The sequence below is a fragment of the Gekko japonicus genome, unplaced genomic scaffold, assembly GCF_001447785.1.
Source record: "Gekko japonicus isolate JY-2015 unplaced genomic scaffold, Gekko_japonicus_V1.1 scaffold131, whole genome shotgun sequence".
NCBI lineage: Eukaryota > Metazoa > Chordata > Lepidosauria > Squamata > Gekkonidae > Gekko > Gekko japonicus.
This window is the reverse complement of record NW_015167061.1, coordinates 711,708-726,079: the sequence shown is the minus strand read 5'-3', so window position 1 is coordinate 726,079 and position 14,372 is coordinate 711,708. Positions and strand designations below refer to the sequence as shown.

At 52.3% G+C, this 14,372-nt stretch overlaps 1 protein-coding gene across 1 annotated transcript in view; it reads right to left on the bottom strand.

Moving 5' to 3' along the window:
* Positions 1-14,372, bottom strand: part of UBR4 (ubiquitin protein ligase E3 component n-recognin 4) — a 136,680-nt gene that overhangs the window by 92,273 nt on the left and 30,035 nt on the right. The window contains 14 exon segments of the mRNA XM_015412557.1: positions 246-428; positions 945-1,115; positions 1,865-2,092; positions 2,503-2,650; positions 2,817-2,887; positions 4,936-5,127; positions 5,463-5,526; positions 7,027-7,215; positions 7,997-8,195; positions 9,090-9,190; positions 11,587-11,688; positions 12,419-12,628; positions 12,818-12,975; positions 13,389-13,486. Coding sequence (XP_015268043.1) covers positions 246-428; positions 945-1,115; positions 1,865-2,092; positions 2,503-2,650; positions 2,817-2,887; positions 4,936-5,127; positions 5,463-5,526; positions 7,027-7,215; positions 7,997-8,195; positions 9,090-9,190; positions 11,587-11,688; positions 12,419-12,628; positions 12,818-12,975; positions 13,389-13,486 — 2,114 coding nt within the window.

Below are 14,372 nucleotides of genomic sequence, written 5' to 3'. Positions count from 1 at the left end.
TCCCCTCCCAGGCACAAAACCCATTGCTATCAGGGAGTGATAGCTGGTCATCTGCAGCATCCCTTGCAGAGGCAAGCATGTGGCTCTTGTGACTTCTGGTGCATGTCAACTGAGTTTGGCCTTTTTTACAATCTCTGAGCCGCTCTCCAGGACTTTGGCTATGCTTTGCCTGAGCAGCTCAGGTCCTGCGGTGCCACCGCCGCCCTCAGAGGCCACACAGCAGGCAGCTCCCCTCCCAGGCTCACCTTGCCCTTCTCGTGGCTGACGGCCAGGTGCTGGCGGCGCCCGTGAGGCGAGGAAAGGACACACATGGCCACGCGCCGCAGGACATGGGCACTGATCAGCTGCCGGATGGTCTGGCCTTGGTCCCCGCTGTAGTTCATGCGGACGTTCTCAAAGGCTCCTTCTTGCGAGCCGAGCGTCGGCACCTGGGCAGTCGAGAGAGCAGACAGGCAAGGGGGTTGGCGGGCCCTGCTCCAGGAAAGACGCTTCACGTGGGGCAGCAAAGCAGAGCAGCGCTCCACCACCTTCTTTGGGGGAAACGGGGCATAGGACCACTGGATCAACACCAACAGCGGGCTTCAGGGTAGCTGGAGGGCAGGGAGGAGAGTTCCCCGGGAGTATCTGCGGGTTCCCTTAACCAGTGAGGTATTGAGCAATAAAACAGGGGACCCCCGAGTCCCCTACCAAGAGGACTCCCTCCAACTCCTGTCCTCTTGCCACTCTAATTTTAAGCACAAGTAGCTCATTAGCAAGCCTGGTTAAGAGAAAAAAAGGAAAGCAAGATCTACACGAATGCCCAGCTTGAAGGTTTGGACCAAATCCTTGGTACTTCTCCAGGGAGTATCTGGAGTGTCTACCCCATGCTCCCAACCCCCGGAGTCAGTCACATGGTCTCCCCCGCCCCCCAAACCAGGAAGTACAGAGAAGACACCAGTCCTCACCATCAACTGATCCGTCATTTCCACCGTCTTGTCGAGCGTGTGCAGCTCGTTGAGAGCCTGCTGGGCCCGGCTGCTGCTGCCCATCGCCGAGGCCTGCTGGAAGTTGACCTGGATGGCTTCCATGAGGAAGTGCAGCATGTCCAGCACCAGTGGCGCAAAGGAGAAGTTGGCCTGTGGAGCCAAAGGAGAAGGCTGGAACTTTAGGATTTGCTGTTAGAGGATGCAGTGATGGCCACAGGCACAGACAAGGGGTGTATTTAAATGGGGATCAGAGATTCATAGAGGAAATGTCTATCTGTGGCTACTAGCCACGGTGACTAAAGGGAACCTCCACATTCAAAGGCAGTAAACCTCTGAAATTCAGAGCCAGGAAGCAACATCACCAGAAGGCCTTGGCATCTATGCCCTGTTCGTTTGGCCCTGCAAGGCATCTGGTTGGCCATGGCATGAGGCAGGATGCTGGACTAGATGGACCACCGGTCTTATCCAGCAAGGCTCTTCTGATGTTCTTATCAGGGGAAGGCCTCGGCCTCCATGCACTGTTGTTGGCCTTCCAGAGGAACTGGTCAGCCACTGGGTGAGACAGGATGCTGGACTAGATGGACTACCGGTCTGATCCAGCAAGGCTCTTGTTATGTTCTTAGGGGAAGGCCTTGGCCTCTCTGCCCTGTTGTTGGCCCTCCAGAGGAACTGGTCGGCCAATGTGTGAGACAGGATGCTGGACCAAACAGACCACTGGTCTGATCCAACAAGGCTCTTGTTACGTTATTATCAGGGGAAGGCCTCGGCCTCCACACCCTGTTTGCTTGGCCCTGAAGGGCATCTGGTTGGCCATAGTGTGAGGCAGGATACTGGACTAGATGATGGGCACGATCCAGCAGGGCCCTCTTGGTGTTCTGAGGTCCACACCCTTCCAGTACCTGGGACTGCAGCTGCTCCCGACAGCCCTCCACATTCCTGCACAGGCTGCTCTTCTTGGGCTTCTCCTCGTCGGAGCCTCGCCCGTCACTGATGCAGACTTTGGACTTGTCCGTGGGAGAGGTGCTGGAATGCCGTATGACGCTCTCGGGAACACGAGGCTCACTCTGGAAGGCCGACTCCTTCATGGTGGAGCTCATGCCACTGCTGGGGGTTCTCTTCACCAAGGCCTTGGAGACAGAGAGAAACGGCAAAGACGTTGCTGCAAGCCTCGAACGGCACCCCTGGGGCTTCTCCAGCAGTCCCGGCTGCCTTGGCCCAGAAGCCGCTTTGCCTGCTAGCAGCGCAGACTGGACTCCTTGGGGGCCCTAAAGATCATCTAGTCCAACTCTCTGCTCAGTGCAGCAAATCCAAAGTTTTCCACTCCCACTCGGGATTAAATACACCCTCCCTTTAATCTTTCCTTGCTGGACTTGCTTCTGAGACCCGATCTTCTTTGATTTCCACCTTCCTCTGACCCTGTCCGATTTCAAGACATCCTTCTTAAGGCTTGGAGCCCACAGCCGGACTCTTCTCTAACACAGCCTCAAGGTCCTCACAGCGCTTCCACTTCCCAAGCCTCCTCACAAATCCAGCTTACCAGACAACTGCCATCTTCTTTCGCTCCACAGTCGCAGAAGAACGAACCGTACTTGGCGTATGAGATCTCATGGTCCTTGTGGCAAACCTTGGCGCAAACAGTGCAAACTCCAACACCGTCGACCATCTTACAGGTGTGGCAGTGGTACCTGCGTGGTGAGAAGGAACACACAACAGACATACTTACACGACAATGACCTGTGGGAGACACAGGAACCTACCCTACCATGCAACAGTGGAGCCAATGGCCAAGGCCACCAGAGAATGAAGAGTACAGAGGTGCACCCAACTAAATATCCCGCAGGCAGAACTCACCAGTGTTGGTTCATGAATTCTTTCTGTGTGATTGTAAATGTGCAAAGTTTGTTGCAGAGGGAGTCTTCATCCTGCCCACACAACACGAAAACAAAAAGACATTTAGCCAAGCATCTACAACCTATATAATGTTGCCAGCTCTGGGTTGGGAAATACCTGGAAATTTAGGGGGGTGCAGCCTGGGGAGGGCAGGATGTGGGGAGGGGAGGAACCTCAGCTGGGTACAAAGCACAGAGTCCACCCTCCAAAGCAGCCATTTTCTCCAGGGGAACTGATCTCGATTGCCTGGTGAACAATGGTGATAGTGGGCAAAGTTCCCTCTAAGCTGAGTTAGTGTGAGCTAGCTCACCGTTTTTTAGCTTCCAGCTCACACATTTTTGCCCTAGCTCAGGAAAGATGGCTCCAGAGCAAACTAGTTCAATGCGGTAGCCCAATCGCTCGCTCACAACTTGAATGCCGGTAGCTCACAGAGTAGATTTTTTGCTCACAAGACTCCACAGCTTAGAGGGAACAATGATAGTGGGGCATCTCCAGCCACAACCTGGAAAATGTAGCCACCCAAGCTGCAGTGTTAGGAAAGTCAAGTAACGAATAAATATACACCATAAGAAACTTTTGTAAATTGATGCGTTCTGTTTATAACAATCAAGCCTTGAGAATGACAGGAGCGCTCCGTCCACGAATTTTAGCTGCACAATGTGTCTTTTGTAAAAAGATAAAGGTTTCCCTTGCTTGAAAGCCAGTTGAATCCAAGGTTGCCGTGCTCATCTCCGTTTCCAAGCTGAAGAGCCAGCGCTGTCCAAAGACGTTTCCGTGGTCATGTGGCCGGCATGACTAAACGCCGAGGCGCACGGACCGCTGCTCCCTTCCCACCGAAGCGGTACCTATTTATCTACTTGCAATTCCTTGCTTTTGAACTGCTAGGCTGGCAGGAGCTGGGACCAGAGACGGGAGCTCACTCCGTCATGCGGCACTCGGGTCTCGAACTGCCGAGCGACCGACCTTCCAGCCTGCAGTTCAGCATCTTAACCACTGCGCCACCGCAGCTCCATGTGCCTTTTGTAGGACCGGCAATAAGCATCAACACGACTATTAATGAAAGCTTTCCCCCTTCTGGAAGACTTCGTGCAAGCAGAAGCGGGCTTCTAGTGGGGTTTGACTTTTAAAATATTGATGCAAAATTGACTGGTAGTTGTTATATCGTATAAACTGAGTGTTAATGTTATACTGAATGTACTGAATGCATATCTCTGATTAGGATGTTATAATAATACACGATGCACTTTATAGAATGATTGTTCTAAACAGAACACATTAATTTACAAAAGTTTCTTGCCGTGTATATTTATTTGTTACTTGACTACCTGGAGAATGGCAACCCTACACACCCTCGCTAAGAGTAGACAAGACGGGAAACCTCTTTCTGGCCTACAAAGCGGCACGAGCAAAATGGGGAATTCACAAGCCTGAATGTTCTTCCATAGAAAAATCTGGCCTGTACACAGAAGAGCAGCTTTCTCCCCAATGCGCTGGTTTTTCACTGCAGGGGTTTTTAAGTTGCTCCTTTTTGCGGAGAAAAGCATGCGGTCGCACAAGCCCCCTCCGAAGCGACCCAGCCCAGGGTGGAGCAGTCACCGCACACAAAAAGAGCAACATGCCCATGACCCTGGTGGAGCAGGCCCTCTGCCACAAAAGCATCTCTGCCTCAGTTTACTTGAGAAACACAGAGTTCCCCGCAGTGCCATTTCAGGCCTTGGATGGAGCATTTTGGCATAAGAAATACACTTGTTTTGCAGGACTTACCATCTTTGTTCGATGCCGCACAACGGAATGGCAATCTTGCGGCACCTGAATGGCTGCCCTTCCTTTCTACTGAGGCCGACTAAGAGTGCAAATCCTCCAAGATGAGTATCTTTCTTACACTGAAATGCCAGGGCGACATGCTCTATCCACTCAGGGCCTGGAACTGCCACCCACCCTATCCAGCCTCAGGGCAATGGCCTTTCCTTTCGCTTTCTCCTGTATAAATGCTGCTGTCATTTCTGGATTCCACTACCGAGTCAAATTTGAACTCGAGACCATCCGGGTCACCCTCTGCCCTTCACTCTACTCCACCCACCGAGTCTTCAGCTTGCGAGTCCTCCTCTTCCACGGCCAGCTCTTCCACCCAGTCAGAGTCCACCTCGATGGCCCTCTCCTCGCCGTCCACCGAGAGGTGGGGGGTGCCCTGGCTGCCGGTCTGGCTCAGAGCGTTGGTGACGTCAGCCAGGTAGGACACAATGTGGCAAGTGCACTCCAGAACCGTCACGTGCTGCAAGACACCGTTCAGGAGAGACCCGCCTTTACTTGCAGTCCTCTCCATTAGAAAGAAACCAAGTCTAGTAACCACGACTTTTTATATACAACTTTTTCACTAGGATTCCCTAAAAGTCCATGAATAGAAGACAGATATTTCTCCTTACGTTTCAGGAGCAAAGAGTTTACAAGAAGAGTTACAGACATCCACCACATAGAGCAGGTACATAAGGTGCTCTCGGAGTGAAAAGCTCCACCATCTCGTCTTTCTTCACCCATTCTGCTCTCCTTTCCACGACCTCCAACAAATAGATCACTGACATGCCCAAAAAACCCGCCCTCCCGCCTTACCTTGCCGTGCATGACATTGGCGTTCATTTTCTCAATCACGTTCTTCTGAGACAGGTATTTCTTGCTGGAAAGAGACAAGAAAGGGCGCCTTAGAAATAAAGCCACGTGGAAGCCAGATGAGATTCCCACAATTAAGCAATGGTTCCTGAATGCATGGGACTTTGTAGTGATGGATAAGATCTCAGATCAGTTGGTAACTGCAGGCAATTCTACCTATCAGCCATGTTTTATAGGAAAATGGCACTGTTCCGTTGATTACATTTCAAATAACTCAACAAGTGAGAATGTACTACCTAAGAAGACTTTGCACTTGTCATTATATTGACATCCTGAATGTGTAATGCTCCGACCTTTCAACTTTTTTTGATGTTATAGTTAGCTAGTTCGTTTTTCATGTTATAGTGTTATTAACTTACTGTTTGTAACTTTGTACGTACCTTTTCTAAAATTTAATTAAAATATATTTTTAAAAAAGAAATAAAGCAGCCAACTGGCTGGCCTCGGACTTCAAGGGAGGAGGTAGACCTCTCACCTTCAACATTTTCTACCCTTCACGCATAACACAGAGTTCCAACGAGCCCTTCCGGGCAGCTCACCTGCTGCCCCCACAGCCCATGAGATGGCTGGGGCTGACGGGAGGAAAAACCAGGGCCTTGCTGCCATAGCAACCAGACCGCAGCTCTCTCTCCTCCCCCTGGCTCAGATGCAAGGCGGGCCCTGTGCCCTGCTGCCGGGGCAATGGAAGTCGGCCTCTCGAGGTTCCCTGCTCTTCTGCAGCTTGGCAATAGCCGTTAGCAACCCCCTGCCGGCCTGATCCGCTGGCACCCCGGGATTTCAGTCAAACACCGGTGGGAACAACTTGAACCTGGAGTGGCTCAAACTGCACAGCCACAGGAGGCCACTGGTGGTGGCGTGGGCTGGATGGGACTGGGAACCTCCCCCCACGGAGAAGTCTTAAGAAGTTCCAAATTGCAGCCACGTCTCAGGAAAGGTTCCTTTGGGCGCCTTCTCCCCCACCAGTGATTTCTGCCCTTTTCTACTTTAAAGCGGCCACTCCCCATAACAGGAGATTCACAGCAGCTAGTGATGCAACACAGGATGGTGCCTGTCCAAAAGGCTCTGCATGGGCACAAGTGTCTGGATTGTGGCTTAAAAGGCAAGGAGCAGCAATCGCAGTGGACACCTGAAAGCTCTGCAATGGAGCAGCTGCCTTCAGACAGAGGAGGCCCCTGGCTCTACCCCTTGACAGCTCCAGCAGCCAGACTGGGAAGGTCTTCAGCCTAAGATTAAGAGTTCGAGAACCACCACTGGAGGTAAAGAACGGTTCACGCTAAATGGCCTGCCCATTGATCACCAGACCAGCTCCTCAACGGCCTCTATCAGTCATCAAACAGACAGACACCCACCCACCCCATAACCCCACTGCTGGACCTCCTGAAGGCACCTGGTACTTTTGGCCACTGTGTGACAGAGTGTTGGACTAGATGGGCCATTTGGCCTGATCCAACATTGGCGTCTCTTACGTTCTTATGTTCTCTTATATTCTTATAACCACATCTCTTACCATCTCCCCAGCCAATCGACTGCCGCGCTGTGAAGCTGGAGATGCCCCGCCCCTTGCCCGGCGCTGGCCAGGGTAGCCATGACAACCATGAGCTCAGGAAAGCCGGTCCCATCACCGTTTGCCAGCATCTCCGTGGCCATCGGGATGAGGGTGCTCAGGAGGACGGTGCAGGCGCCTTCGCCGACTTGGCTGGAGGCAAAGATGGCAGAGTTCACACTCAGCAAGATCCAGGTCAAGTTTGGCATCCTCTTCTCAACGCAAACTCCTTGCAGACATTTCTGAGTGCCCGAATCGCGTAAATGGCCATATCCCTATTAGAACTCTGTGACTGATTCAGTCGGAGGCATTCAGCCATGCTCTCCCACTCACACCAAAGCACCAAACGGCACGAGGGACCCACCACAGAGGATGATTTAACAACAGCACAAGTGAAAAAACTTTTTAAAAAGAAAGGCAGAAAATAAATTTACAGAAGACGGATACACCTACAGTTTAAAGGAGGTGTAACGGCACTCTTGAGACAATTATATTACTGGCCCCGAAGGCTTATATCTGAGCTCTCTCAGGAAGGGCCCCGCCTGCTGTGGACTCAGAAGCCCCTCAGGTCAATCCCCGGCACCTCCAGCTGGCAGGTGCTAGGAAAGCTCTTGCTTTGGCTGAAACCTTGGAGCTTCACTGCAAGCACTGGGCTAGATGGACCAGCCATCCGATTCAGTACAGGCCTTCTGCCCCTGCATGCTGGAGGTCCCGTTCCTGGCCTCTCCGGTCAAAAGGATTTTGTAAACCAAGGCTGCGAAAGACCTTTCTCTGCCAGCCCAAGCAGACAGACCGGAGCCAGATGGATCATGGACCCGACTCTACAGAAGGCGGCTTCGTGGGTTCATGTCTGCTCCACAACGCTGAGGTCGTCCCAGCCTCTCGTGCTTCCCGTCTGCCCCGTCAGCTGCCAGGGACGGGCTCCAGAACTCACCTGTTCTCTCGGACAATGTAGGTCGTCAGGAGCTGCAGGAGCTGCCGGTTCTCCTGCACCACGTCCAGCTGGTCGGACTCCTTCGGGGGCGAGGTGGTCATCCTCGTCAGCCAGGCCTGGAGGCGGGTCGGCTCCACGCAGGCCAGCTGGGCCAGGGAGCCACAGAGGCGCAAGAGGCTGGGGTTGGGGCTCTTCTCGGCTGAAAAGGAATCACGGAATCACACAGGGCTGGAAGGGGCCCTCTAGTCCCGCCCCCTGCTCAGTGCGGGATCAGCCGAGAGCAGTGATGGCAAACCTTTTAGAGACCGAGTGCCCAAACTGCGACCCAAAACCCACTTATTTATCGCAAAGTGCCCACACGGCAATTTAACCTGAATACTGAGGTTTTACTTTAGAAAAAACAACCCATACATTAACTTAAGATGATCCAAACAAAGTAAGGAAAGCAATCCCAAATGCTTTCATTTACTTAAAATTATTTGGCAGAGAATTCCACATTTTAATGACGGTCTGGGCCTGGCTGGGTGATGACACGTGTGCCCACAGAGAGGGCTCTGAGTGCCACCTCTGGCACCCATGCCATAGGTTCGCCACCACTGGCCTAGAGCATCCCTGACCAGTGTTGGTCCAGCCGCTGCTTAAAGACAGCCAGGGAGGGGAAGGGACAGATCAGAGGAGGGGACCAGGCCGGCAGACCCAGGGCTCTGGACTGCAGACATGTCTCAATCGAGTAAATACATGCTGTGGGTCAGGACCACTCTGGTTCTAGGCCAGGGAAAGGTGTGCTGCACACTTCAAGGCAGATCTCCTCCCAAGCCAGCCGTAATGATAAGAAACCACTAGAGCAAATGTAGAGTAATGCTGAGATGTGCTGGCCTAGAATCTGAGAGAGCCGGGTTCAAATGCCGTGGAAGCTCGCTGGGTGACCCTGGGCCAGTCACCCCCTCTTGGCCTAACCTACTTCACAGGGTTGTTGCGAGGATAAAATGGAGAAGGATGTCAGCCGCTTTGTGCCTCCAGGGGAGAGAGAAGTGAGGTATGAAGGACATCAACAGTAAACAATGATAGTAACATGGAAGAGTGGACCACTCACTCAGTTGGAAGAGCTTGGTGAAGAACTTGAGTACTCTGTTGCAGAATTTCGCAGAGAGGTTTTCATTGGCCGTGGCCATCATGATCTGGACCAGTTCTCCACTAGATGGGAGGGAAAGGAAAGGGGAGGCGGGAACAAGAACATGAGAGGAGGTGCCTGGGACCTGCAGAACTGCAAGAGTCAGTCCGTGGGGCTTTGTGGTTTCGTGTTTCTCAAACGGCCACTCCCCTTCTCAGCAGACAGCTTTGGGAACCTGGGGGATTTTCATGCTGGGATGCGGGGAGGAGGAGCCTGCTGTTCACAGGAAGACATGCGAACCAAAAGGGCTAAGCGAGACAACATATACTAATACATATGATGGGTAAACACTTTCCAACTGAAGACCGAACGCGTTTTGGCCCCTAAGGGCCTTCCTCAGTGGTCACTATTATCAATATATTATAGACACACATTCATAGGCCTGTTAGAGAGTTTCAGTACACATATATTAAAACCAGATGTTGTTTCCTTGTATACTTATAGTTGGACTCCTGGTATTGGTGATGGGCCATAGGGATAGCCATATCACCTCCACAACTTATTCTGGTAACCATGATTTCATAGGTCAGAATGTGTGCCCCTCCATCAAGGTGAAAATTAACATGTGTACACCTTAATATATATATTTAGCTTGGCCCTTTTGGTTCGCAGTCCTATCTTGGGTTGAGTCCCTCCCCCCCCTTTTTTCCCCCAGTTCACAGGAAGGCAGCCAGACAGTCCATCGCTGGGTGTCACTGTCTGGCTCCAGTGCTTTCCCAGGGCCCTCTCTTCTGCCACTTCCTGCCTGCGAGGCTCTGAAGGCCCCCGCCAGATACGGGGCTGGTTCCAACGCAGCCTCAGCAGGACAAACACTGAAGATCCCTGCTTTGGCCTGCTCGGCAGCTCCAAGGTCCCCGAGCACCCACGGCTCCCTCCCACCAGTCCAGGTGGCCGAGGGGGGAGATTACCGGCCGGGCAGAACGGCTGGGCTCCTCCTCAAGCCTGGCGTTTGCCCAAGCGGGTCTGTTGCTGGCAGCAGCCCCCAAGGTCCCCCAAGGTCAGCAGGACAGGCTGGAGTGGACCAAACTGCAGAGCACGCCACTGTGTTGCGAGGCTAAATGGGGCCCAGGCACCTTGTGTGCCACCCTTATGGGAACAACCACATTTTAAAGAGGAGACTGGCAAAAATTAAAGCCTTCGCTCACATCCCATGAAAGGAGGACTTCACGTATACACATGAAGCTGCCTTCTAGTCCATCAAGCTCAGTACTGTCTGCTCAGACTGGCAGCAGCTCTCCAGTGTAACAGGCGGAGGACTTCCACATCACCTACCACGTGAACCCTTGCCAGGGACTGAACCTGGGACCTTCTGCATGCAGAGCAGAGACTCTTCCACTGAGCCACAGCACCTCCCCAACTTCACACAGTGCACGGTTAGCTTATGGAATCTGCTGTCATAAGGTGTGGGGGTTGCCGCTGCCTTAAAAGGGCTTCTAATCTGACGCAGCAGGACAGGACAGGCCTACAGGCAAAGTGGAACTTCCATAGCCAGTGGCAGCACGTCTTATAAGAACAACTGCAGGGCAACCAGCCATGAGGAAGGTCTCTGGCCTTCCGTGCCTGCTGCTTGTGGGCTTCTCCAAGTTGTGCCTGGCTGACCACGTTGGGGAACACCACACAAGACAAATGCTTGGATCCAGCAAAGAAGCACTCAGCCTTACAGTTCTGGTCACCACACCTCAAAAAGGATATTATAGCATTGGGAAAAGTGCAGAAAAGGGCAACTGGAATGATAAAAGGGTTGGAACACTTTCCCTATGAAGAAAGGTTAAAGCGCTTGGGGCTCTTTAGCTTGGAGAAACGACGGCTGAGGGGTGACATGATCGAGGTTTATAAGATTACGCACAGGATAGAGCAGGTAGAGAAAGAAGTGCTTTTCTCCCTTTCCCACAATACAAGAACTCGTGGGCACTCTATGAAATTGTTGAGCGGTCGGGTTAGAATGGATAAAAGGAAGCACTTCTTCACCCAAAGAGTGACTAAAACATGGAACTCACTGCCACAGGACCTGCTGGCAGCTACAAGCATGGACGGCTTCAAAAGGGAATTAGAGAAGCATATGGAGCAGAGGTCCATCAGTGGCTATTAGCCACAAGGTTTAGATAGGAACTCTCGGTCTGGGGCAAGGGATGCTCTGTCTTCTTGGTGCTTGGGGGGGGGCAACAGTGGGAGGGCTTCTAGTGCCCTGGCCCCACTGCTGGACCTCCTGGTGGCCCCTGGTATTTCTGGCCACTGTGTGACACAGAGTGTTGGACTGGATGGGCCACTGGCCTGATCCAACACTGGCTTCTCTGATGTTCTTATGTTCTTACCCTGAGGCCAGCTCTACTGGCACTATGTTCTGAACAGTGTCCCAAACAAAGCACCGTCAGAACTGTCAAAAGAAAAAGACAGCTGGGGGAGCAAAGGGGGCTCTCACCTCTCAGAGAAAAACTCTTCCATGGCTTTGCGGGCCTGGCTGCTCTCCAGCTGTTTCTCCAGGTGCTGCAGGCACTCCTCCAGGATCGTTTCGTCAAGGCCACTGGGAGGGGGAAGGGAGGGGAGCAACGATAAAGGGGTCATGTTTGGGTTTACAGGCGGCACACGCACTTCGAGGCCAGGAGGGGTGAAGTTCCTGAACTGGGCAACTCTGGAGCTGCTCAGGTCTGGACAGATTTTACTAAGAGCACTTTTACAAATGAAAGAGTCTGACAAAAAGCACAGTCAGCTCTGTCGTGCTTGATGTAACTGCAGGGTTCTCCCTCATCGGGGGGGGGGGGGGGGGTTCAAGGTTTTTAAGGAGGCACATGGGGAGGGGTCATGCAAGATCAAGAACCTAAAAAGGTAAGTCAAACAGAGTAGAGGGCCAACAATCAAAACTTAATTTATATAATATATAAAGATACATGCATTTATTTGTAAAGAATTAAAAAAACCTATTGGGGCCCAGCTACACCTCGTATAAAAATTCCAAAATCACACACACAAGGGCCAATGGACTTGACCTGACACATTTCGGCCTGTAATTGGGCCCCTATATGTTTTTTCAAATTCTTTACAAATAGATACATGTATTTTTATATGTTATATAAATTAAGTTTTAATTGTTGGCCCTCTGCTCTGTTTGACTTACCTTTTTAGGTTCTTGATCCTAGGTTTCAGGGTTAAGTTTGGTTTCCTTCTTTGTCCACTGTGGGTCACACAAGAGCCATCGATCCACGAGATACCCAAGACACACACTGTTTAGGGCACTGAAGGTCAAAGCTGAGCACCTGTTGGGGTCGGAATGGTTGGCCAGGATGTTGTAGCAGCCCATGATCAGCTTCTCATAGACACGGGACAGGAACTCGTCTGACTCTGCCGGGCCCAGGATCCTCTCCAGGGAGTTGCTGCTGATCTCCGCCACGCTCTCCGTGCTGGTCTCCAAGAGGAGAGGCAGGAGGGTGCGTATCACCTGCGAGGGGTTTAATTCGTCAGACCACCTGCAGAGAGAGAGAGAGAGAGAGAGAGAGAGAGAGAGAGAGAGAGAGAGAGAGGAGACCGTCAGAGCTTCCCCACCAAGAAGACACACAAGCATCTGTCCCCACAGTCTGGGCCCTGGAACCAAGTGGCCGAGTTCACAGGCCTGGTGGGAAGGAAAAGGACGCTGAACCAAAGAGGTCTGCACTCACACAACAAGGTCCCCGGTGAGCCTGACCAAGGAGAGGAGGGTGCGCTTCAAGGAAGCTGCGAGAGGGAGGCTCTGGCTGCAAAGGGTGCCGAGATGGGCAGCTTGAACGGCGCTGATGTAGCTCTCTGCTGGGATCGTGTCATTCGCAAAAGCATTGCGCTAAAAAAAAAAGAAAAGGAACATGGTTTAGGGAGAGGCAAGGAAAGAGAACATGGAGCAAACGAGGGGATGTATCACTTATGGGTTTGACATGACAGAGAGCGCTTTTCTAGGCTGGCCGGGACTGTTCCATACCTGGACTGAGTTTCCGCATCTCTCCCCCACCAAACACACACCTTGACTGAGCCAAGTTCTACAGAGGGGTGACCACACTGAAGCAAAAGGACAGAACCAGGCTGAAAACCGTTCCATGGAAGAAGAGTGGGACCTGGACAGTCTACCCAGGAGGGAAGAAACCAGGAGGGAGGGACGACAGCAGCAGTCACTCCCTCCCTCTTGGAACCTTCTCCCGGCACCTGACTTTTTGGATGTTGCATTAGCACAGCTGGAGAGGGTGGGGGGACTGGACTCACCCATGAGCCGATGTTCGGGAACTCGTTGGTATGGATGTTGTTCCACGACTCACACAAGGCTTGCACTACTGAAGGCAAATTCTGGACAAGAGTCGGCCCTGCATCAGAGAGAAGCAAGGCTCACATTCCACAGACACAGCTGGAAGGAGACGAAGGGCACACCCCACCCCCCCTGCTTCCCGTGCTCTTGTGAAGCCGCTGCACTGTGAGGTGGATCTTTAATCCCTCTAGCCTGGAGGGAGCTCTCCTGGGACTCGGGAAGGGAGCTCTCTTGTAACTCTGGTGGCTGAGACCCTTTCAGCTAGAGAGTGGGCCTGGGACAGTATACAGGTGCTCTACCACTGCACTTTGGAGCCTCTGTAAAAGGTATTCTCCCTGCCCCCCGGAACAAAGGCTTTTCCTGAAAACCAGGCTCATGCCCTACAGTGCTCCCTCTAAGCTGTGGAGTCTTGTGAGCAAAAAAATTCTACTTTGTGAGCTACTGGCATTAAAGTTCACTGCCACAGGAGGTGGCAGCGGCTACAAGCATGGACAGCTTCAAGAGGGAATTGGATAACCATATGGAACTGGGGTCCATCAGTGGCTATTAGCCACAAGGTATACAGAGGAACTCTCAGGCTGGGGCAAGGGATGCTCTGTATTCTTGGTGCTTGGGGGGTGGGAGGCAACAGTGGAAGGGCTTCTGGTGTCCTGGCCCCACTGGTGGACCTCCTGATGGCACCTGGTATTTTTGGCCACTGTGTGACAGAGTGTTGGAGACTGGATGTGCCATTGGCCTGATCCAACATTGGCTTCTCCTATGTTCTTAAGTTGTGAGTGAGCAATTTGGCTACTGCATATATTAGTTTACTCTGGAGCCCTCCTTCCTGAGCTAAGACAAAAACCTGTGAGCTGGAGGCTAAAAAACCTGTGAGCTAGCTCACACTAACAAAGCTTAGAGGGGACACTGATGCCCTCCCAATGCAAGAACAGCCCCCCCCCCTC